This window comes from Balaenoptera ricei, chromosome 4 (genome assembly GCF_028023285.1).
Source record: "Balaenoptera ricei isolate mBalRic1 chromosome 4, mBalRic1.hap2, whole genome shotgun sequence".
In the NCBI taxonomy this organism is placed as follows: Eukaryota; Metazoa; Chordata; class Mammalia; order Artiodactyla; family Balaenopteridae; genus Balaenoptera; species Balaenoptera ricei.
Window position 1 is genome coordinate 28651470 of NC_082642.1, and position 23630 is coordinate 28675099.

At 40.7% G+C, this 23630-nt stretch overlaps 1 protein-coding gene across 1 annotated transcript in view; it reads right to left on the reverse strand.

The window, feature by feature from the left end:
- LOC132365136 (collagen alpha-4(VI) chain-like) overlaps nt 1–23630 on the reverse strand; it is a 59522-nt gene that overhangs the window by 15868 nt on the left and 20024 nt on the right. The window contains 2 exon segments of the mRNA XM_059921825.1: nt 21942–22496; nt 22857–23402. Of these exon segments, the coding sequence (XP_059777808.1) occupies nt 21942–22496; nt 22857–23402 (1101 nt within the window).

Here is a 23630-nt window from a genome sequence, read left to right on the forward strand (position 1 = left end):
GATACAGACAGCCCTCAAACCTCAGCCCCCAATATTAAAGAATGCCCTGTGGGCCCTGAGCTGGAGAAGCCCACAGGGTTCAAGTCAATTCTTGACTGCTTCTGGGCTGAGCTGCCAGAGGCCAGGGAACAATGCTTATTCCTGGGACTGCAATGAGAAGGCTCTTGGCTCAGGCAAATGGGGGAGAGGGGAAGGAAGCAAGTGCTGAGAAGGAGGATTTGCCTTGGACTGAGAAAGGGCTGACTGGACACTAAGGAGAGAGAGTTAGATACCATCTGTTGTCCAGTTTCGGCTCCTGCCAGGTGGCATGGGCCCACCAGGAACGCCATGAAGCTGCTGACTCTTCCTGGACTCCCCAGTGAACACTGGGGGATGACATTGGAGGGAGCAGGGAACCAGACACGGGGGAGTGCTGATTCAGGACTGTGTCATTTAGAACAAGTCACTTCACCTCAGAGCTTCCCTCACTTTCTCTGGGAAATGTATTATTGTGGTTAACTTGTAGGATTAGTATGAGGATCAGCCCCAAATTCCTCAGACTTTAACATTCATGGAAACCTTCTGGGGATCTTATTAAAAATGCAGAGCCTGATGGATTAGATCAGGGAGAAAGCTTAAGATTTGGCATTTCTCACAAACCTGGGTGAGGCTGATATGCTCCTGGTCCCAGGACCACATTTTGAGGAGTGAGAGGTGAAGATGACAAGGCATGAAAAGCACATAGCATAGTGGCTGGAACTTCACAGGCGCTATAAATAAATGGAAGCTTTCTGATTTAATATACAGTTACTGGGAAAATGCACATTCCTGATGACCTTGAGGAGATGGCAATAACCATGGCCTGCATCGCATATACACAGAAAGTGTCAGATGTCCCTGTAGACACTACCTCCTACAGCTCTCACAGCAAACCTGTGAGTTTATCCCCATTTTACAGGTGACTAAATTGAGGCGCCAGTGCCAAATGACATGTCCAGATTACACAATGGACAAAGCCAGAGTTTGAAGCCTCATTGCCTAATTCCTTGCCTCAGCTACCAATCCTCACTCTAGGGTGGCAACAATCTAATCGAAAACAGCAGCCCACAGGGCCTCAGCAGTGAGTCATCCATGGCCTCTGAAAGGGGTATCTGGACAACCCAACACTTTTTTTTTTAATTTATTTATTTTTATTTATTTATGGCTGTGTTAGGTCTTCGTTTCTGTGCGAGGGCTTTCTCTAGTTGCGGCGAGTGGGGGCCACTCTTCATCGCGGTGCGCGGGCCTCTCACTGTCGCGGCCTCTCTTGTTGCAGAGCACAGGCTCCAGACGCGCAGGCTCAGTAATTGTGGCTCACGGGCCCAGTCGCTCCGTGGCATGTGGGATCTTCCAAGACCAGGGCTCGAACCCGTGTCCCCTGCATTGGCAGGCAGATTCTCAACCACTGCGCCAGCAGGGAAGCCCAACCCAACACTTTCTTAAAAAAAAAAAAAAAAAGAATGTCCTCCTGCAACTTTTCTGAATTCTAAAATTATGCCAAATTTTTTTAAATTACTCCTCCCTAAATCCCTTTGGCCTACCTCTTAATATTTTCATCTGCTAAAGCTAATTGTTTTTTTCTGCACAATAGCCAGTATTCCATTCTTGGGATTTTTTTTTTCTAAGAGCAGTAAACAGAAATAGAAATAAGGCCAGTTCATAAGTCTCTCTCATAGTATTCTTGTATAGATAAAATTAATTAATACGTGGAAAAAGCTTAGAACTTCTCAACTATCTGCTTTTCCTGTTTTTGACTGTGAATTAAAATCTCATTGTGAATGGGGATTCCAGACCTTGAGCAAGTTATTTAACTTCTCTGGGTCTCAGTTTCATAATCTGAAAAATGGGCCCATAATAATAGTGATCTCTTTGAGTTGTTGTAAGGATTAAATGAATCAATAAGTGGGAAGATCTCAGAATAGCACCTGGATCAATAAATGTGAGCTATTTTCCTAACTATTGTTTCAAAGGAACAAATGCTAGATTTTTTATAAAGAAAAATGAAATTTGAAATGAGGCACACAAATTACATTTTCCCGGTAATCCTCCACTTTTTGACTTTAAAAAAGGGGGGCACAACAGACACCCCAAAATACACCACCAGGCGTGGACGTGCCCAACAGAAAGACAAGATCCAGCCTCATCCACCAGAACACAGGCACTAGTTCCCTCCACCAGGAAGCCTACACAACCCACTGAACCAACCTTAGCCACTGGGGACAGATACCAAAAACAACGGGAACTACGAACCTGCAGCCTGTGAAAAGAAGACCCCAAACACAGTAAGATAAGCAGAATGAGATGACAGAAAAACACACAGCAGATGAAGGAGCAGGGTCAAAACACACCAGACCTAACAAATGAAGAGGAAATAGGTAGTCTACCTGAAAAAGAATTCAGAATAATGATAGTAAGGATGATCCAAAATCTTGGAAATAGAATAGACAAAATGCAAGAAACATTTAACAAGGACGTAGAAGAACTAAAGAGGAACCAAGCAACGATGAAAAACACAATAAATGAAATTAAAAATACTCTAGATGGGATCAATAGCAGAATAACTGAGGCAGAAGAAAGGAAAAGTGACCTGGAAGATAAAATGGTGGAAATAACTACTGCGGAGCAGGATAAAGAAAAAAGAATGAAAAGAACTGAGGACAGTCTCAGAGACTTCTGGGACAACATTAAACGCACCAACATTCGAATTACAGGGGTCCCAGAAGAAGAAGAGAAAAAGAAAGGGACTGAGAAAATATTTGAAGAGATTAGAGTTGAAAACTTCCCTAATATGGGAAAGGAAATAGTTAATCAAGTCCTGGAAGCACAGAGAGTCCCATACAGGATAAACCCAAGGAGAACCACGCCAAGACACATATTAATCAAATTATCCAAAATTAAATATAAAGAAAACATATTAAAAGCAGCAAGGGAAAAACAACAAATAACACACAAGGGAATCCCCATAAGGTTAACAGCTGATCTTTCAGCAGAAACTCTGCAAGCCAGAAAGGAGTGGCAGGATATACTTAAAGTGATGAAGGAGAAAAACCTACAACCAAGGTTACTCTACCCAGCAAGGATCTCATTCAGATTTGATGGAGAAATTAAAACCTTTACAGACAAGCAAAAGCTGAGAGAGTTCAGCACCACCAAACCAGCTTTACAACAAATGCTAAAGGAACTTCTCTAGGCAAGAAACAGAAGAGAAGGAAAACACCTACAATAACAAACCCAAAACATTTAAGAAAATGTGAATAGGAACATACATATCGATAATTACTTTAAATGTAAATGGATTAAATGCTCCCACCAAAAGACACAGGCTGGCTGAATGGATACAAAAACAAGACCCATATATATGCTGTCTACAAGAGACCCACTTCAGACCTGGAGACACATACAGACTGAAAGTGAGGGGATGGAAAAAGATATTCCATGCAAATGGAAATCAAAAGAAAGCTGGAGTAGCAATTCTCATATCAGACAAAATACACTTTAAAATAAAGACTATTACAAGAGACAAAGAAGGACACTATATAATGATCAAGGGATCGATCCAAGAGGAAGTTATAACAATTGTAAATATTTATGCACCCAACATAGGAGCACCTCAATACATAAGGCAAATACTAACAGCCATAAAAGGGGAAATCGACAGCAACACAATCATAGTAGGGGACTTTAACACCCCACTTTCACCAATGGACAGATCATCCAAAATGAAAATAAATAAGGAAACACAAGCTTTAAATGATACATTAAACAAGATGGACTTAATTGATATTTATAGGACATTCCACCCAAAAACAACAGAATACACATTTTTCTCAAGTGCTCATAGAACATTCTCCAGGATAGATCATATCTTGGGTCACAAATCAGGCCTTGGTAAATTTAAGAAAATTGAAATCGTATCAAGTATCTTTTCTGACCACAACGCTATGAGACTAGATATCAATTACAGAAAAAAATCTGTAAAAAATACAAACACATGTAGGCTACACAATACACTACTTAATAACGAAGTGATCACTGAAGAAATCAAAGGGGAAATCAAAAAATACCTAGAAACCAATGACAATGGAGACATGACGACCCAAAACCTATGGGATGCAGCAAAAGCAGTGTTAAGAGGGAAGTTTATAGCAATACAAGCCTACCTCAAGAAACAGGAAACATTCTTGAATAAACAACCTAACCTTGCACCTGAAGCAATTAAAGAAATAAGAACAAAGAAACCCCAAAGCTAGCAGAAGGAAAGAAATCATAAAGATCAGATCAGAAACAAATGAAAAAGAAATGAAGGAAACAGTAGCAAAAATCAATGAAACTAAAAGCTGGTTCTTTGAGAAGATAAACAAAATTGATAAACCATTAGCCAGACTCATCAAGAGAAAAAGGGAGAAGACTCAAATCAATAGAATTAGGAATGAAAAAGGAGAAGTAACCACTGACACTGCAGAAATACAAAAGATCATGAGAGATTACCACAAGCAACTCTATGCCAATAAAATAGACAACCTGGAAGAAATGGACAGGTTCTTAGAAATGCACAACCTGCTGAGACTGAACCGGGAAGAAATAGAAAATATGAACAGACCAATCACAAGCACTGAAAGAGAAAATGCGATTAAAAATCCTCCAACAAACAAAAGCCCAGGACCAGATGGCTTCAGAGGTGAATTCTATCAAACATTTAGAGAAGAGCTAACACCTATCCTTCTCAAACTCTTCCAAAGTATTGCAGAGGGAGGAACACTCCCAAACTCATTCTACAAGGCCACCATCACCCTGATACCAAAACCAGACAAAGATGTCACAAAGAAAGAAAACTACAGGCCAATATCACTGATGAACATAGATGCAAAAATCCTCAACAAAATACTAGCAAACAGAATCCAACAGCACATTAAAAGGATCATACACCATGATCAAGTGGGGTTTATCCCAGGAATGCAAGGATTCTTCAATATACGCAAATCAATCAACGTGATACACCATATTAACAAATTGAAGGAGAAAAACCATATGATATCTCAATAGATGCAGAGAAAGCTTTCGACAAAATTCAACACCCATTTATGATAAAAGCCCTGCAGAAAGTAGGCATAGAGGGAACTTTCCTCAACATAATAATGGCCATATATGACAAACCCACAGCCAACATTGTCCTCAATGGTGAAAAACTGAAACCATTTCCACTAAGATCAGGAACAAGACAAGGTTGCCCAATCTCACCACTATTATTCAACATAGTTTTGGAAGTGTTAGCCACAGCAATCAGAGAAGGCAAAGAAATAAAAGGAATCCAAATCGGAAAAGATAAAGTGAAGCTGTCACTGTTTGCAGATGACATGATACTATACATAGAGAATCCTAAAGATGCTACCAGAAAACTCCTAGAGCTAATCAATGAATTTGGTAAAGTAGCAGGATACAAAATTAATGCACAGAAATCTCTTGCATTCCTATACACTAATGATGAAAAATCTGAAAGTGAAATTAAGAAAACACTCCTGTTTACGATTGCAACAAAAAGAATAAAATATCTAGGAATAAACTTACCTAAGGAGACAAAAGACCTGTATGCAGAAAATTATAAGACACTGATGAAAGAAATTAAAGATGATACAAATAGATGGAGAGGTATACCGCGTTCTTGGATTGGAAGAATCAACATTGTGAAAATGACTCTACTACCCAAAGCAATCTACAGATTCAATGCAATCCCTATCAAACTACCACTGGCATTTTTCACAGAACTAGAACAAAAAATTTCACAATTTGTATGGAAACACAAAAGACCCCGAAGAGCCAAAGCAATCTTGAGAACGAAAAATGGAGCTGGGGGAATCAGGTTCCCTGACTTCAGACTATATTACAAAGCTACAGTAATCAAGACAGTTTGGTACTGGCACAAAAACAGAAATATAGATCAATGGAACAGGATAGAAAGCCCAGAGATAAACCCACACACATATGGTCACCTTATCTTTGATAAAGGAGGCAAGCATATACAGTGGAGAAAAGACAGCCTCTTCAATAAGTGGTGCTGGGAAAATTGGACAGCTACATGTAAAAGTATGAAATTAGAACACTCCCTGACACCATGCACAAAAATAAACTCAAAATGAATTAAAGACCTAAATGTAAGGCCAGAGACTATCAAATTCTTAGAGTAAAATATAGGCAGAACACTCTATGACATAAATCACAGCAAGATCCTTTTTGACCCAGCTCCTAGAGAAATGGAAATAAAAACAAAAATAAACAAATGGGACCTAATGAAACTTAAAAGCTTTTGCACAGCAAAGGAAACCATAAACAAGACCAAAAGACAACCATCAGAATGGGAGAAAATATTTGCAAATGAAGCAACTGACAAAGGATTAATCTCCAAGATTTACAAGCAGCTCATGCAGCTCAATAACAAAAAAACGAACAACCCAATCCAAAAATGGGCAGAAGACCTAAATAGACATTTCTCCAAAGAAGGTATACAGATTGCCAACAGACACATGAAAGAATGCTCAACATCATTAATCATTAGAGAAATGCAAATCAAAACTACAATGAGGTATCATCTCACACCGGTCAGAATGGCCATCATCAAAAAATCTAGAAACAATAAATGCTGGAGAGGGTGTGGAGGAAAGGGAACACTCTTGCACTGTTGGTGGGAATGTAAATTGATACAGCCACTATGGAGAACAGTATGTATGGAGGTTCCTTAAAAAACTACAAATAGAACTACCATACGACCCAGCAATCCCATTACTGGGCATATACCCTGAGAAAACCATAGGTCAAAAAGAGTCATGTACCAAAATGTTCATTGCAGCTCTATTTACAATAGCCAGGACATGGAAGCAACCTAAATGTCCATCGACAGATGAATGGATAAAGAAGATGTGGCACATATATACAATGGAATATTACTCAGCCAGAGAAAGAAATGAAATGGAGGTATTTGTAATGAGGTGGATGGAGTTAGAGTCTGTCATACAGAGTGAAGTAAGTCAGAAAGAGAAAAACAAATACAGTATGCTAACACATATATACGGAATCTAAGGGAAAAAAAAAAAAAAAGGCCATGAAGAACCTAGTGGCAAGACGGGAATAAAGACACAGACCTACCAGAGAATGGACTTGAGGATATGGGGAGGGGGTGGGGTGAGATGTGACAGGGTAAGAGAGTGTCATGGACATATATACACTACCAAATGTAAAATAGATAGCTAGTGGGAAGCAGCTGCATAGCACAGGGAGATCAGCTCGGTGCTTTGTGACCACCTAGAGGGGTGGGATGGGGAGGGTGGGAGGGAGGGAGATGCAAGAGGGAAGAGAAAGGGGAACATATTTTATATGTATAACTGATTCACTTTGTTATAAAGCAGAAGCTAACACACCATTGTAAGGCAATTATACTTCAATAAAGATGTTAAAAAAAAATCTAGAAACAATAAATGCTGGAGAGGGTTTGGAGAAAAGGGAACACTCTTGCACTGTTGGTGGGAATGTAAATTGATACAGCCACTATGGAGAACAGTATGGAGGTTCCTTAAAAAACTACAAATAGAACTACCATACGACCCAGCAATCCCACTACTGGGCATATACCCTGAGAAAACCATAATTCAAAAAGAGTCATGTACCAAAATGTTCATTGCAGCTCTATTTACAATAGCCAGGACATGGAAGCAACCTAAGTGTCCATCATCGGATGAATGGATAAAGAAGATGTGGCACATATATACAATGGAATATTACTCAGCCATAAAAAGAAATGAAATGGAGGTATTTGTAATGAGGTGGATGGAGTTAGAGTCTGTCATACAGAGTGAAGTAAGTCAGAAAGAGAAAAACAAATACAGTATGCTAACACATATATATGGAATCTAAGGGAAAAAAAAAAAGGCCATGAAGAACCTAGTGGCAAGACGGGAATAAAGACACAGACTTACTAGAGAATGGACTTGAGGATATGGGGAGGGGGAGGGGTGAGATGTGACAGGGTGAGAGAGTGTCATGGACATATATACACTACCAAACGTAAAATAGATAGCTAGTGGGAAGCAGCCGCATAGCACAGGGAGATCAGCTCGGTGCTTTGTGACCACCTAGAGGGGTGGGATGGGGAGGGTGGGAGGGAGGGAGATGCAAGAGGGAAGAGATATGGGAACATATGTGTATGTATAACTGATTCACTTTGTTATAAAGCAGAAACTAACACACCATTGTAAAGCAATTATACTTCAATAAAGATGTTTAAAAAAAAAACGGGGGCACATTAAGTCTCATGTTTTGAGACATAAGGCAATTAGACAGTTCTTAATGGGATTAGGCAAGAATCGTCCAAATGCTATAATATTGCTTTATTTAGGGCTGAGGTTGATTCAATGGATGGTTTAAGAAATCTTTCCAATATGCCCCACAACTTCCAAGCATGTTTAAATGGACGAGTAATTAGGCATCTGTTTATACAATCATTTCAAATTGAAAACTATCATTTTTCTAGAAGTATGGGGGTGTTGTTCTGAAAAATAAAATAACAGAGGTGAAAGACAAAAGCCCCACAGGTTGTCAAAGGGAGCCCTCAAGTGGATAATTCAGAAGGAAAATTACAGGACATTCCCACTCTCCTAACTGGATTCGCTAAGGATAAAGCACAGAGTAGGGAAGGTTATGAGATGCAATACGCCCAGTTGTAAAGAAATGAGGATTTGCTGAAAATCTCTGAGGATGGGGTTGTCGTTTTTATGGTTTCTCTCCTTGCCAATGTCACCAGAACTGAGGTCATTCACTACATCTGAGCTGGCAAGTACCATTTAACATCCTTTCTAAATTGTTAAATTGAAGGAACAGACTCATGCCTCAGCATCCTGGGGCAAGAATATGTCTAAGAAATGAAGAGAAGAGCAGACAGAAAGTATAGAACTGAGATGCAAGTACATTTAAGCTGGCAGGTTCTTCTCACACACTATGTCATTCTTTCACTCGCACCTAAAGCAGCTGAGAGGGCCAGAACATCTTGACAAAGGACCATCCAGATGTTGTCTGCCCAGGATCCCCCCTCAGAGAGCAGCACTGATGAACAATGGGGTGGGGGTTAATTGTAATTGTACCCTGAGTATCACTCTCCAAATGTTAGGGAAATGCCTTTTAAAAAGTAGGTAATTACACCTGGATAGGAGCCTTAAATAACATCAAGGTGTGACCCTCTCTCCATTTTAGAGCTGAGCAAAATGAGACTCAGAAAGACAAAGAGACTTTTCCTACAGCACCCTGTTATTGATGAAAGAGCCAAAGACAAAAGCTCCATCTCTAATTTAAACTGTTACATATCTGAAACAAAAGCAAAAATAAACAAATGGGACTACATCAAACTAAAAAGCTTTTGCACAGTGAAGGAAAGAAACCATCAACAAAAAGAAAAGGCAGCCTACTGAATGGGAGAAGATATTTGCAAACCGTATATCCAGGAAATATAGAAAGAACTCATACAATTCAACATCAAAAAACAAACAACCCAATTACAAAACGGGCAGAGGACCTGAATATTTTTCCAAAGACATACAGATGCCATTGGATACATGAAAAGATGCTCAACCTCACTAACCATCAGGGAAATCAAAACCACAATGAGATATCACCTCATACCTGTCAGAATGTCTATCATCAAAAAAAGAACAAATTACAAGTGTTGGTGAGAATGTGGAGAAAAGAGAACCCTCATGCACTGTTGGTGGGAGTGTAAATTGGCGCAGCCACTGTGGAAAACAGTATAGCAGTTCCTCAAAAATTAAAAATAGAACTACCATATGATCCAGCAATTGCACTTCTGGGTATTTACCCAAAGAAAACAAAACACAGATTCAAAAAGATATATGCACACTTATGTTCATGGCAGGATTATTTACAACAGCTATGAAATGGAAGCAACCTAAGTGTCCTTCAGCAGATGAATGGATAAAGAAAATGTTTTATTTATATATGTATATACACACACACACATAAATATATACATATACATATATAGAGATGTGTATACACACACACACAATGGGATATTACTTAGCCACCAAAAGAATGAAGTCTTGCCATTTGTGACAACATGGATGGACCTAGAGGGTATTATGCTAAGTGAAATAAGTCAGAATGGAGAAAGAAAAATACCATATGATTTCACTCATGTGTGGAATCTAAGAAACAAAACAAATGAACAAACATAACAAAACAGAAACAGACTCATAGATACAGAGAACAAAGTGGTGGTTGCCAGAGGGAGGTGGGTAGGAGGGATGAGAGAAATAAGTGAGGGAGGTTAAGAGGTACAAAATTCCGGGTTTCCCTGGTGGCGCAGTGGTTAAGAATCCGCCTGCCAATATAGGGGACATGGGTTCGAGCCCTGGTCCGGAAAGATTCCACATGCTGCGGAGCAACTAAGTTCCTGTGCTACAACTACTGAGCCTGCGCTCTAGAGCCTGTGAGCCACAACTACTGAAGCCCGCGCGCCTAGAGCCTGTGCTCCTCAACAAGAGAAGCCACAGCAATGAGAAGCCCGTGCACCACAATGAAGAGTAGCCCCTGCTCACCACAACTAGAGAAAGTCCGCGCACAGCAAAGAAGACCCCACGCAGCCAAAAATAAATAAATAAAATAAATAAATTTATAAAAATAAAAAAAGAGGTACAAAATTCCTGTTGCAGCTATAAAATGTACAGTGTGGGGAATATAGTCAATAACTATGTAATATCTTTGTATGGTGACATATCATAACTAGACTTATCATGGTGATCATTTTGTAATGTATAAAAATATCAAATCACTATGTTGTACACACCTGAAACTAATAAAATATTATAAGCCAATTATACTTCAATAAAAATAAAAATAATAAAGTGTGGGGGGGAGGAGAGAAGATGGCGGAAGAGTAAGACGCGGAGATCACCTTCCTTCCCACAGATACAGTAGAAATACATCTACACGTGGAACTGCTCCTACAGAACACCCACTGAACGCTGGCAGAAAACATCCGACCTCCAAAAAGGCAAGAAACTCCCCCCGTACTTGGGTAGGGCAAAAGAAAAAAGAAATAACAGAGACAAAAGAATAGGGACGGCACCTGCACCAGTGGGAGGGAGCTGTGAAGGAGGAAAGATTTCCACGCACTAGGAAGCCCCTTCGCGGGCAGAGACTGCCGGTGGCAGAGGGGGGAAGCTTCGGAGCCACGGAGGAGAGTGCAGCCACAGGGGTGCGGAGGGCAAAGCGGAGAGGTTCCCGCACGGAGGAGCGGTGCCGACCAGCACTCACCAGCCCGAGAGGCTTGTCTGCTCAGCCGCCGGGGCGGGCGGGGCTGGGAGCTGAGGCTCGGGCTTCAGTTGGAACGCAGGGAGAGGACTGGGGTTGGCGGCGTGAACACAGCCTGAAGGGGTTAGCGCACCACAGCTAGCCGGGAGGGGGTCCGGGAAAAAGTCTGCAGCTGCCGAAGAGGCAAGAGACTTTTTCTTCCCTCTTTGTTTCCTGGTGCGCGAGGAGAGGGGATTCAGAGCGCCAGCTAAACGAACTCCAGAGACGGGCGTGAGCCGTGGCAATCAGCGCGGACCCCACAGCAACAGGGGCGCAGAGGAAAAAACGGAGAGACTCCCGCACAGAGGCTCGGCGCCGAGGAGCGCTCACCAGCCCGAGAGGCTTGTCTGTTCACCCGCCGGGGAGGGCAGGGCTGGGAGCTGAGGCTCGGCTTCGGTCGGATCGCAGGGAGAGGACTGGGGCTGGCGGCGTGAACACAGCCTGAAGGGGTTAGCGCACCACAGCTGGCTGGGAGGGAGTCCGGGAAAAAGTCTGCAGCTGCCGAAGAGGCAAGAGACTTTTTCTTCCCTCTTTGTTTCCTGGTGCGCGAGGAGAGGGGATTCAGAGCGCCGCCTAAACGAACTCCAGAGACGGGCGCGAGCCGCGGCGATCAGCGCGGACGCCAGAGACGGGCGTGAGACGCTGGGGCTGCTGCTGCCGCCTCCAAAAATCCTGTGTGCGAGCACAGGTCACTATCCACACCGCCCCTCCCGGTAGCCTGTGCAGCCCGCCACCGCCAGGGTCCCGTGATCCGGGGACAGCTTCCCCGGGAGAACGCACGGCACGCCTCAGGCTGCTGCAACGTCACGCCGGCCTCGGCCGCCGCAGGCTCGCCCTGCCTCCTCCGTACCACTCCCTCCCCCGGCCTGAGTGAGCCAGAGCCCCCGAAGCAGCTGCTCCTTTAACCCCGTCCTGTCTGGGCGGGGAATAGACGCCCTCAGGTGACCTACACGCAGAGGCGGGTCCAAATCCAAAGCTGATCCCCAAGAGCTGTGCGAACAGAGACGAGGAGGGGAAATCTCTCCCAGCAGCCTCAGAAGCAGCGGATTAAAACTCCACAAACAACTAGATGTGCCTGCATCTGTTGAATACCTGAATACACAACGAATCATCCCAAATTCAGGAGGTGGACTTTGGGAGCACGATATATTAATTTTTCCCCTTTTCCTTTTTTTTGTGAGTGTATATGTATATGCTTCTGGGTGAGATTTTGTCTGTATAGCTTTGCTTTATAATAGCTTTATTTTACTTCACTATATTATAGCCTCTTTCTTTCTTTCTTTCAATTTTTTCTCCCTTTTACTCTGAGCCGTGTGGACGAAAGGCTCTTGGTGCTCCAGCCAGGCATCAGGGCCGTGCCTCTGAGGTGGGAGAGCCAACTTCAGGACACTGGTGCACAAGAGACCTCCCAGCTCCACGTAATACCAAACGGCAAAAATCTCTCAGAGATCTCCATCTCAACAACAAGACCCAGCTTCACTCAACGACCAGCAAGCTACAGTGCTGGACACCCTATGCCAAACAACTAGCAAGACAGGAACACAGCCCCATCCATTAGCAGAGAGGCTGCCTAAAATCATAATAAGGCCACAGACACCCCAAAATACACCACCAGACGTGGACATGCCCACCAGAAAGACAAGATACAGCCTCATCCACCAGAACACAGGCACTAGTCCCCTCCACCAGGAAGCCTACACAACCCACTGAACCAACCATAGCCACTGGGGACAGATACCAAAAACAACGGGAACTACGAACCTGCAGCCTGTGAAAAGGAGACCCCAAACACAGTAAGATAAGCAAAATGAGATGACAGAAAAACACACAGCAGATGAAGGAGCAGGGTCAAAACACACCAGACTTAACAAATGAAGAGGAAATAGGTAGTCTACCTGAAAAAGAATTCAGAATAATGATAGTAAGGATGATCCAAAATCTTGGAAATAGAATAGACAAAATGCAAGAAACATTTAACAAGGACGTAGAAGAACTAAAGAGGAACCAAGCAACGATGAAAAACACAATAAATGAAATTAAAAATACTCTAGATGGGATCAATAGAAGAATAACTGAGGCAGAAGAAAGGATAAGTGACCTGGAAGATAAAATGGTGGAAATAACTACTGCAGAGCAGGATAAAGAAAAAAGAATGAAAAGAACTGAGGACAGTCTCAGAGACCTCTGGGACAACATTAAACGCACCAACATTCGAATTATAGGGGTCCCAGAAGAAGAAGAGAAAAAGAAAGGGACTGAGAAAATATTTGAAGAGATTATAGTTGAAAACTTCCCTAATATGGGAAAGGAAATAGTTAATCAAGTCCAGGAAGCACAGAGAGTCCCATACAGGATAAACCCAAGGAGAAACACGCCAAGACACATATTAATCAAACTGTCAAAAATTAAATATAAAGAAAACATATTAAAAGCAGCAAGGGAAAAACAACAAATAACACACAAGGGAATCCCCATAAGGTTAACAGCTGATCTTTCAGCAGAAACTCTGCAAGCCAGAAGGGAGTGGCAGGATATACTTAAAGTGATGAAGGAGAAAAACCTACAACCAAGGTTACTCTACCCAGCAAGGATCTCATTCAGATTTGATGGAGAAATTAAAACCTTTACAGACAAGCAAAAGCTGAGAGAGTTCAGCACCACCAAACCAGCTTTACAACAAATGCTAATGGAACTTCTCTAGGCAAGAAACACAAGAGAAGGAAAACACCTACAATAACAAACCCAAAACATTTAAGAAAATGGGAATAGGAACATACATATCGATAATTACCTTGAATGTAAATGGATTAAATGCTCCCACCAAAAGACACAGACTGGCTGAATGGATACAAAAACAAGACCCATATATATGCTGTCTACAAGAGACCCACTTCAGACCTAGAGACACATACAGACTGAAAGTGAGGGGATGGAAAAAGATATTCCATGCAAATGGAAATCAAAAGAAAGCTGGAATAGCAATTCTCATATCAGACAAAATAGACTTTAAAATAAAGAATATTATAAGAGACAAAGAAGGACACTATATAATGATCAAGGGATCGATCCAAGAGGAAGGTATAACAATTGTAACTATTTATGCACCCAACATAGGAGCACCTCAATACATAAGGCAAATACTAACAGCCATAAAAGGGGAAATTGACAGCAACACAATCATAGTAGGGGACTTTAACACCCCACTTTCACCAATAGACAGATCATCCAAAATGAAAATAAATAAGGAAACACAAGCTTTAAATGATACATTAAACAAGATGGACTTAATTGATATTTATAGGACATTCCACCCAAAAACAACAGAATACACATTTTTCTCAAGTGCTCATGGAACAATCTCCAGGATAGATCACATCTTGGGTCACAAATCAAGCCTTGGTAAATTTAAGAAAATTGAAATCGTATCAAGTATCTTTTCCGACCACAACGCTATAAGACTAGATATCAATTACAGGAAAAGATCTGTAAAAAATACAAACACATGGAGGCTACACAATATACTACTTAATAACGAAGTGATCACTGAAGAAATCAAAGGGGAAATCAAAAAATACCTAGAAACAAATGACAATGGAGATACGACGATCCAAAACCTATGGGACGCAGCAAAAGCAGTGCTAAGAGGGAAGTTTATAGCAATACAAGCCTACCTCAAGAAACAGGAAACATCTCGAATAAACAACCTAACCTTGCAGCTAAAGCAATTAGAGAAAGAAGAACAAAGAAACCCCAAAGCCAGCAGAAGGAAAGAAATTATAAAGATCAGGTCAGAAATAAATGAAAAAGAAATGAAGGAAACATTAGCAAAGATCAATGAAACTAAAAGCTGGTTCTTTGAGAAGATAAACAAAATTGATAAACCATTAGCCAGACTCATCAAGAGAAAAAGGGAGAAGACTCAGATCAATAGAATTAGAAATGAAAAAGGAGAAGTAACCACTGACACTGCAGAAATACAAAAGATCATGAGAGATTACTACAAGCAACTCTATGCCAATAAAATGGACAACCTGGAAGAAATGGGCAGATTCTTAGAAATGCACAAACTGCCGAGACTGAACCAGGAAGAAATAGAAAATATGAACAGACCAATCACAAGCACTGAAATTGAAACTGTGATTAAAACCTTCCAACAAATAAAAACCCAGGACCAGATGGCTTCACAGGTGAATTCTATCAAACATTTAGAGAAGAGCTAACACCTATCCTTCTCAAACTCTTCCAAAGTATTGCAGAGGGAGGAACACTCCCAAAATCATTCTACGAGGCCACCATCACCCTGATACCAAAACCAGACAAAGATGTCACAAAGAAAGAAAACTACAGGCCAATATCACTGATGAACATAGATGCAAAAATCCTCATCAAAATACTAGCAAACAGAATCCAACAGCACATTAAAAGGATCATACACCATGATCAAGTGGGGTTTATCCCAGGAATGCAAGGATTCTTCAATATACGCAAATCAATCAATGTGATACACCATATTAACAAATTGAAGGAGAAAAACCATATGATCATCTCAATAGATGCAGAGAAAGCTTTCGACAAAATTCAACACCCATTTATGATAAAAACCCTGCAGAAAGTAGGCATAGACGGAACTTTCCTCAACATAATAAAGGCCATATATGACAAACCCACAGCCAACATTGTCCTCAATGGTGAAAAACTGAAACCATTTCCACTAAGATCAGGAACAAGACAAGCTTGCCCACTCTCACCACTATTATTCAACATAGATTTGGAAGTGTTAGCCACAGCAATCAGAGAAGGCAAAGAAATAAAAGGAATCCAAATCGGAAAAGAAGAAGTAAAGCTGTCACTGTTTGCAGATGACATGATACTATACATAGAGAATCCTAAAGATGCTACCAGAAAACTCCTAGAGCTAATCAATGAATTTGGTAAAGTAGCAGGATACAAAATTAATGCACAGAAATCTCTTGCATTCCTATACACTAATGATGAAAAATCTGAAAGTGAAATTAAGAAAACACTCTCGTTTACCATTGCAACAAAAAGAATAAAATATCTAGGAATAAACCTACCTAAGGAGACAAAAGACCTGTATGCAGAAAATTATAAGACACTGATGAAAGAAATTAAAGATGATACAAATAGATGGAGAGATATACCATGTTCCTGGATTGGAAGAATAAACATTGTGAAAATGACTCTACTACCCAAAGCAATCTACAGATTCAATGCAATCCTTATCAAACTACCACTGGCATTTTTCACAGAACTAGAACAAAAAATTTCACAATTTGTATGGAAACACAAAAGACCCCGAAGAGCCAAAGCAATCTTGAGAACGAAAAATGGAGCTGGGGGAATCAGGTTCCCTGACTTCAGACTATATTACAAAGCTTCAGTAATCAAGACAGTTTGGTACTGGCACAAAAACAGAAATATAGATCAATGGAACAGGATAGAAAGCCCAGAGATAAACCCACACACATATGGTCACCTTATCTTTGATAAAGGAGGCAAGAATATACAGTGGAGAAAAGACAGCCTCTTCAATAAGTGGTGCTGGGAAAATTGGACAGGTACATGTAAAAGTATGAAATTAGAACACTCCCTGACACCATGCACAAAAATAAACTCAAAATGGATTAAAGACCTAAGTGTAAGGGCAGACACTATCAAACTCTTAGAGGAAAACATAGGCAGAACACTCTATGACATACATCACAGCAAGATTCTTTTTGACCCAGCTCCCAGAGAAATGGAAATAAGAACACAAATAAACAAATGGGACCTAATGAAACTTAAAAGCTTTTGCACAGCAAAGGAAACCATAAACAAGACCAAAAGACAACCCTCAGAATGGGAGAAAATATTTGCAAATGAAGCAACTGACAAAGGATTAATCTCCAAGATTTACAAGCAGCTCATGCAGCTCAATAACAAAAAAACGAACAACCCAATCCAAAAATGGGCAGAAGACCTAAATAGACATTTCTCCAAAGAAGATATACAGATGGCCTACAGACACATGAAAGAATGCTCAACATCATTAACCATTAGAGAAATGCAAATCAAAACTACAATGAGGTATCATCTCACACCGATCAGAATGGCCATCATCAAAAAATCTAGAAACAATGAATGCTGGAGAGGGTGTGGAGGAAAGGGAACACTCTTGCACTGTTGGTGGGAATGTAAATTGATACAGCCACTATGGAGAACAGTATGGAGGTTCCTTAAAAAACTACAAATAGAACTACCATACGACCCAACAATCCCACTACTGGGCATACACCCTGAGAAAACCATAGGTCAAAAAGAGTCATGTACCAAAATGTTCATTGCAGCTCTATTTACAATAGCCAGGACATGGAAGCAACCTAAATGTCCATCGACAGATGAATGGATAAAGAAGATGTGGCACATATATACAATGGAATATTACTCAGCCATAAAAAGAAATGAAATGGAGGTATTTGTAGTGAGGTGGATGGAGTTAGTCTGTCATACAGAGTGAAGTAAGTCAGAAAGAGAAAAACAAATACAGTATGCTAACACATATATACGGAATCTAAGGAAAAAAAAAAAAAAAGCCGTGAAGAACCTAGTGGCAAGACAGGAATAAAGACACAGACCTACTAGAGAATGGACTTGAGGATATGGGGAGGGGGTGGGGTGGGATGTGACAGGGTAAGAGAGTGTCATGGACATATATACACTACCAAATGTAAAATAGATAGCTAGTGGGAAGCAGCCGCGTAGCACAGGGAGATCAGCTCGGTGCTTTGTGACCACCTAGAGTGGTGGGATGGGGAGGGTGGGAGGGAGGGAGATGCAAGAGGGAAGAGATATGGGAACATATTGTATGTGTATAACTGATTCACTTTGTTATAAAGCAGAAGCTAACACACCATTGTAAGGCAATTATACTTCAATAAAGATGTTTAAAAAAAAAACAAAAATAAATAAATAAATAAATAAATAAATAAATCTTTATTATAGTAATAAAAAAAAAAATAGCCAGTTTGTGGCCTATCAAACATACATTGTACATCTGCTTTAATTATTAGAGAAAAGGACACAAAAGTAAGGAACGTCCATATTAAAAATAAAGATTAAATGCCTCTTTTCCTGAGATGCCAATGCTGGTCCTCCTTTGATGATAAGGCTCCCTTCCCAGGTGCCAAGGCCATGCTGACTTGCTGTTTACTTGCTGGACTGTTCTTTTTTTGAAACCTTGAAGAAATGTAACCCTGACTTGTTTAATATTCTTTGTTCTGACAAGATATAAAACTGTGCTGAAAACCCTAGTTCTCTAAAGCAGTTTCTCAGAGTCATCAGGGAAGTGGGCTTCCAGGCTAGTCCTCGGTTTGACACAAATAAAATTCTTTTCTATTCTTGATTGTTGATTGATTATTTTCATCCACAGGTCTTTGTTATTTAATTTGGGGGATGGCTTGTTACACAGCAAAAGCTAACTGATACATATATACTGTTTCATACCTCTATGCCTCTTCAGGTCCTATTCCTTCTAGCTGAAGTGTCCTTTCCCATCCCCTCCACCCCGACCTGGTTAACTCATACATGTCCTTCAAGTTGCAATTCAAGTGACCCCCTCCCTAAAGTCTCTGTGACTCATGTCCCCAGGTTCTCAAGTTGAGTTATTAAATGCCCCTGCATATCCATTGTTACTTTACTTGAACTTATCTCTCTCTGAACAAACATTCCCTCATAGTAGAGACTATGTCATCTTACTTTCCCAGTGTCTAACACACAAGCTCATTAAATGTTTGCCAAAAGGATGAAGACAAAAATATGAATAAGCCTTGAGTCTCTTTCAACACAAGCTATACTATTTCCTTCTCTCCTGGAATTTTCCTCATCACTCATGCATATATCTTATTTCAGAGCAGCATATTAGAAAAGATCAAGACTGATAATCACTCTCAATTTTTTGTTTCTTCTACCTGAAAATATTTAAGCCCTCCTAGAAGAGAGTAGCTAGAATTGGAAGGCCCATTGATCTTTCAGGCTATACCCAGCCACTCGTAATAAGACCATCCACAAAATTCCACTGAGGAGGTAAAAGTTGATGGTTACAAATGCACCTGGATTAGAATTTGGGTGAAAAACTTTAAATGTAATTTACAACCACAAAACGCCGCTATTATTAACTACTTCTGGACAACCAGCATAACTTGGGATGTCAGGGCAAGCCAGGACATGTAGATATTTTCTCCTTAGATCAGCACACACTGGAGTATTTGGCCCAGAATCAATAAAAAACAAAGCTGCAGGTTTGGGGGGGGAGGGGATTTTTGAGGAAAATTAATAAATACTGGAACCTCCACAGGGAAAAGAGTCATAAACGGTGGCTTAAAGTTTCTCAAGGACCTGAGATCCAGGGCTGACCCATGGAGTTTTCAATCCCCTAAATATCACACTCCGTGCTAGCTGGCCAGATATGTTTCTGGAACTGAAAAGACAGAAAATGCTTTCCTCCCTTCCTTCCATATAAAACATTTTGGTTTTGTTTTGACTTTTAAGTCTCCAATTGAAATTCACCATAAGGAGTTTTCACAGATGTAAATCTCATTTCTATATCAGATCTAAATTCAGAAAAAAGGAATTTCTGAGTATGGTATATTATTCCAACATTTCTAATTTACATTTTCCCCAGGAACATTTTCAGTTGGCTTTATCCGGTAATTCAAGGAGCATTTTCTTTCCCTGTTAATGGAGAGGGTTGAACCTCGCCAGATAACCTCTAAGGTCTGTTTGATTCAGTTTTATGATTCTAGAATTCTAGAATTAATTAGGTTTTAGCCATTATTAAAGTACCAGCTAAGACAGAGTTGAAGATAAATATAAATCCTAATTTACTACATGGTTCAAAATGACCTGAGAAGAGAAGCTGGAATCCTGTATCTCTTGTCTTCCCCAGGATAATCACCAGGTGCATATAAAAAAAATGGAACAAACAAAAAAATAGGACTTTGATTCCTAAAGAATTGAACTGCTTAAGGACATTCAATAATCCATGTTTATTTTAAAAAAATAATTCAACACATGCACGCTTTTCAATTGATTTCTGAATTCACCAAAGGCACTGCAAAGTAGTGATATTCTTTAGGTAGTAGAATCAAAAATATTAATTTCATACTCTAAAAAAACTGGCTCTGGCTTTTGACACCAAACTGCTGGGAAGTTCATACCCTACCTCCATTATTTCCCATCTGTGCTTCTTAACCTCTCTCTTGTTTTTCTCACCTGGAAATCGAGTATCATAATAATAGCATCTGCTTCACATGGGGTTGATGTAGGAATATTGGGCTTTATGGGTTTCATTATATATTCTTCCATATGATTCTATACTATATACTATACTTTATTGCCATACTATACTTTACTATGCATTACTATACCATTCTATGGCATTGTATGCTATTCTATACTATACTATACCATACTATACTATATTATCCTTTTCTATCCTATGCTCTACTTCATTATGCCATACTATACTATACTATACTATGCTATACTATACTATACTATACCATACAACCCTCCTACTCAAAGTGACTTGAAGACCAGCAAGATCAGAATCACCTGAGATCTTGTTAGAAATGCAGAATCCCACCCCAACCTACTGAACCAGAAACTGCATTTTTACAAGATCTCCAGGTGATTCAAATGCATGCTAAAGTTGAGAGACCCTGTTGTGCTCTACTATACTGTACCAAAAGGCAATATAGAACAGTATTTAGTACGCAGACTCTAGAACCAGACTGCCTCAAGTTCACATCCCATCTCTGCTATTTACTTGGGCCAAATAACCTTATTTTGCTGTGCCGTGGTTTCCTCATTTGTAAAATAGTATCTATTTATTAATAGGGTTATGTGAAGATGCAATGTTCTAACCTATGGAAGCCCTCAAAACAGGCCCTGCACAAAAAACACCATCTACAATGGAATACTACACAGCCATGGAAATGAATGAAATAATGCCATTTGCAAGCAACATGGATGGACCTAGCGATTATCATACTAAGTGAAGTAAGTCAGAAAGAGAAAGACAAACACCATACAATATCACTTATATGTGGAATCTAAAATATGACATAAATGAACTTATCTACAAAAGAGAAACAGACTCACAGACATAGAGAACAGACTTGTGGTTGCCAAGGGGGAGAGGGTTGGGAGAGGGATGGGCTGGGAGTTTGGGACTAGTAGATGAAAACTAGTATATATAGAATGGATAAACAACAAAGTCCTACTGTGTAGTACAGGGAACTATATTCAATATCCTGTGATAAACCGTAATGGAAAAGAATTTGAGAAGGAATATATACATACATATATATATGTATATAACTGAAACACTTTGCTGTACAGCAAAAATTAACACAACATTATAAATCAACTATACTTCAATAAAACAAATTTTAAGAAAAAGATTCCCCAGGGCAAGGCTAGAAGGATTAGTTTTATTTTATTAAGAGAGCCAACCGTGTCCCTGACACCTACCATGGGCTTGTAGCTCAAATAATAAGCCCTCTGTCACTCACCTTGTGGAATGCAGACCTGGTAAAGAATTTTCTTCTCCAGGTTTAGCAGGGACTCAAATTTTTCTTCATAGTACACTTTGCTCTGGTCATTAGTGATCTCCAAAAGCTGAGAGTATTTGGCTTCTCCTACCCCAATGGCAAAAACAATTATGTTTCTGTCCCTAAGGGCCTTGGCTGGTATGGCTACATTGTCCCGGGCGACCCCATCGGTGATCACAATCAAATACTGATGGACACTGGGCCTCCCTCCTCTTGAACTACCAAAAAAAGGCAGAGTGAAGTTCAGGGCTTTCCCAGTGTAGGTGCCGTCGTTGATTTGCTTAACGTCCGAGATGGTTCTGTGAATGTCCACATCTGAGGAGTATCGGTTGAGCCTGAATTCTTCCTGGGGGTTTGAGCTGAACTGCAGAAGGCCAATCTGAATTTCATCAGCACTGATATTAGATTGGTTGACCATTAGCTTCATGAATCACTTTATCTTTTCAAAGTCTTTCGGGGAGATATATTCTGAAGCATCCATCAGGAAGATAATGTCAGCTTTCCTATTTTTACAGGCTGGGGGAAAAAAGAAGCAGAACAGAACATTTACTCAGAGTCTGAAACCAATTAATTACAAATCCCCAGGGAGAGTCTGGGGTGACATCTACACAACATGAAAATATTTTTAAAGGGGGTGAAGAGGAAGTCAAGGAAATAAATTTCTGTGACCCAGCACAAAGCAGTCTCAAAATAAGACACAGCTGTATGATAAAGATATAAAATTTGACCGGCTTTGTTCATTCTAGGTCATGGTCACTCTGTGTCCAATACTCACTTTTGGACCAGTGAATCCACACTTCCAGAATGAAGCCTGTTCAAATAGATTAGACAAATATACTTGGGGAGAGAGAGAGAGATTGAAAAAAAAGTTCTTACTCTCCGAGGAGCAAATGCCGTGTACCACTTCTTGTTGGATGGCCTTCAAGGAATCAAAATCATTCACGAAAAACATCCTGTCTTCAGCTATCTCCTGAAGCTCAATAGTATTAGCTTCTCTGACTCTAATAGCATAAATGGTGACTCCATCTCCCCTCAACGCTTCCACAATCTCGGCCACCGGGTCCATAGATTTGCCATCAGTGATGATGATGAGATACCAAGGCACGTTGCTGCGAGCAGTGTCTGCAAAGACCTGCATCATGCTACCCAAGGCCTGACCTGTCATGGTGCCACCTCCATTCTGCTGGATGCCATCAATGGCCACCTTCAGCCCCGCCACGGTGGCATGCTGGCTGAGGGTAAACTGACTACTGATTTCGTCTGAGTACTGAAAGACTCCAAACTGTACTCTGTCGAGCCCGATATGGAACATCTTTATCACCTCATTCATGAACACCTTCATTTCGAGAAAATCGTCTTGGTGGATGCTGTCAGATCCATCAATAAGGAAGTAAATGCCTACCTTCTCGATATACACACAGCCTAGGTAGGAAGAAGAAGCAGCAAGCCCCCAGAACAGCGTGTGAGATGGTGCGTAGCAAGGCTGTGGATCCCGATTCCCACACCCCCTCAGCCCTCATTGCTCCCTTTCTTCTGACAGCACCTGAGACTCTGCCTACGGGTGTTCTTGGGCCAGGAGCACGGTCAGCCCATACACTAGGCAGGCCAGGGAGTGAGTCAGAGCAGCCAGCAGCCCGTGATTGACAGGGG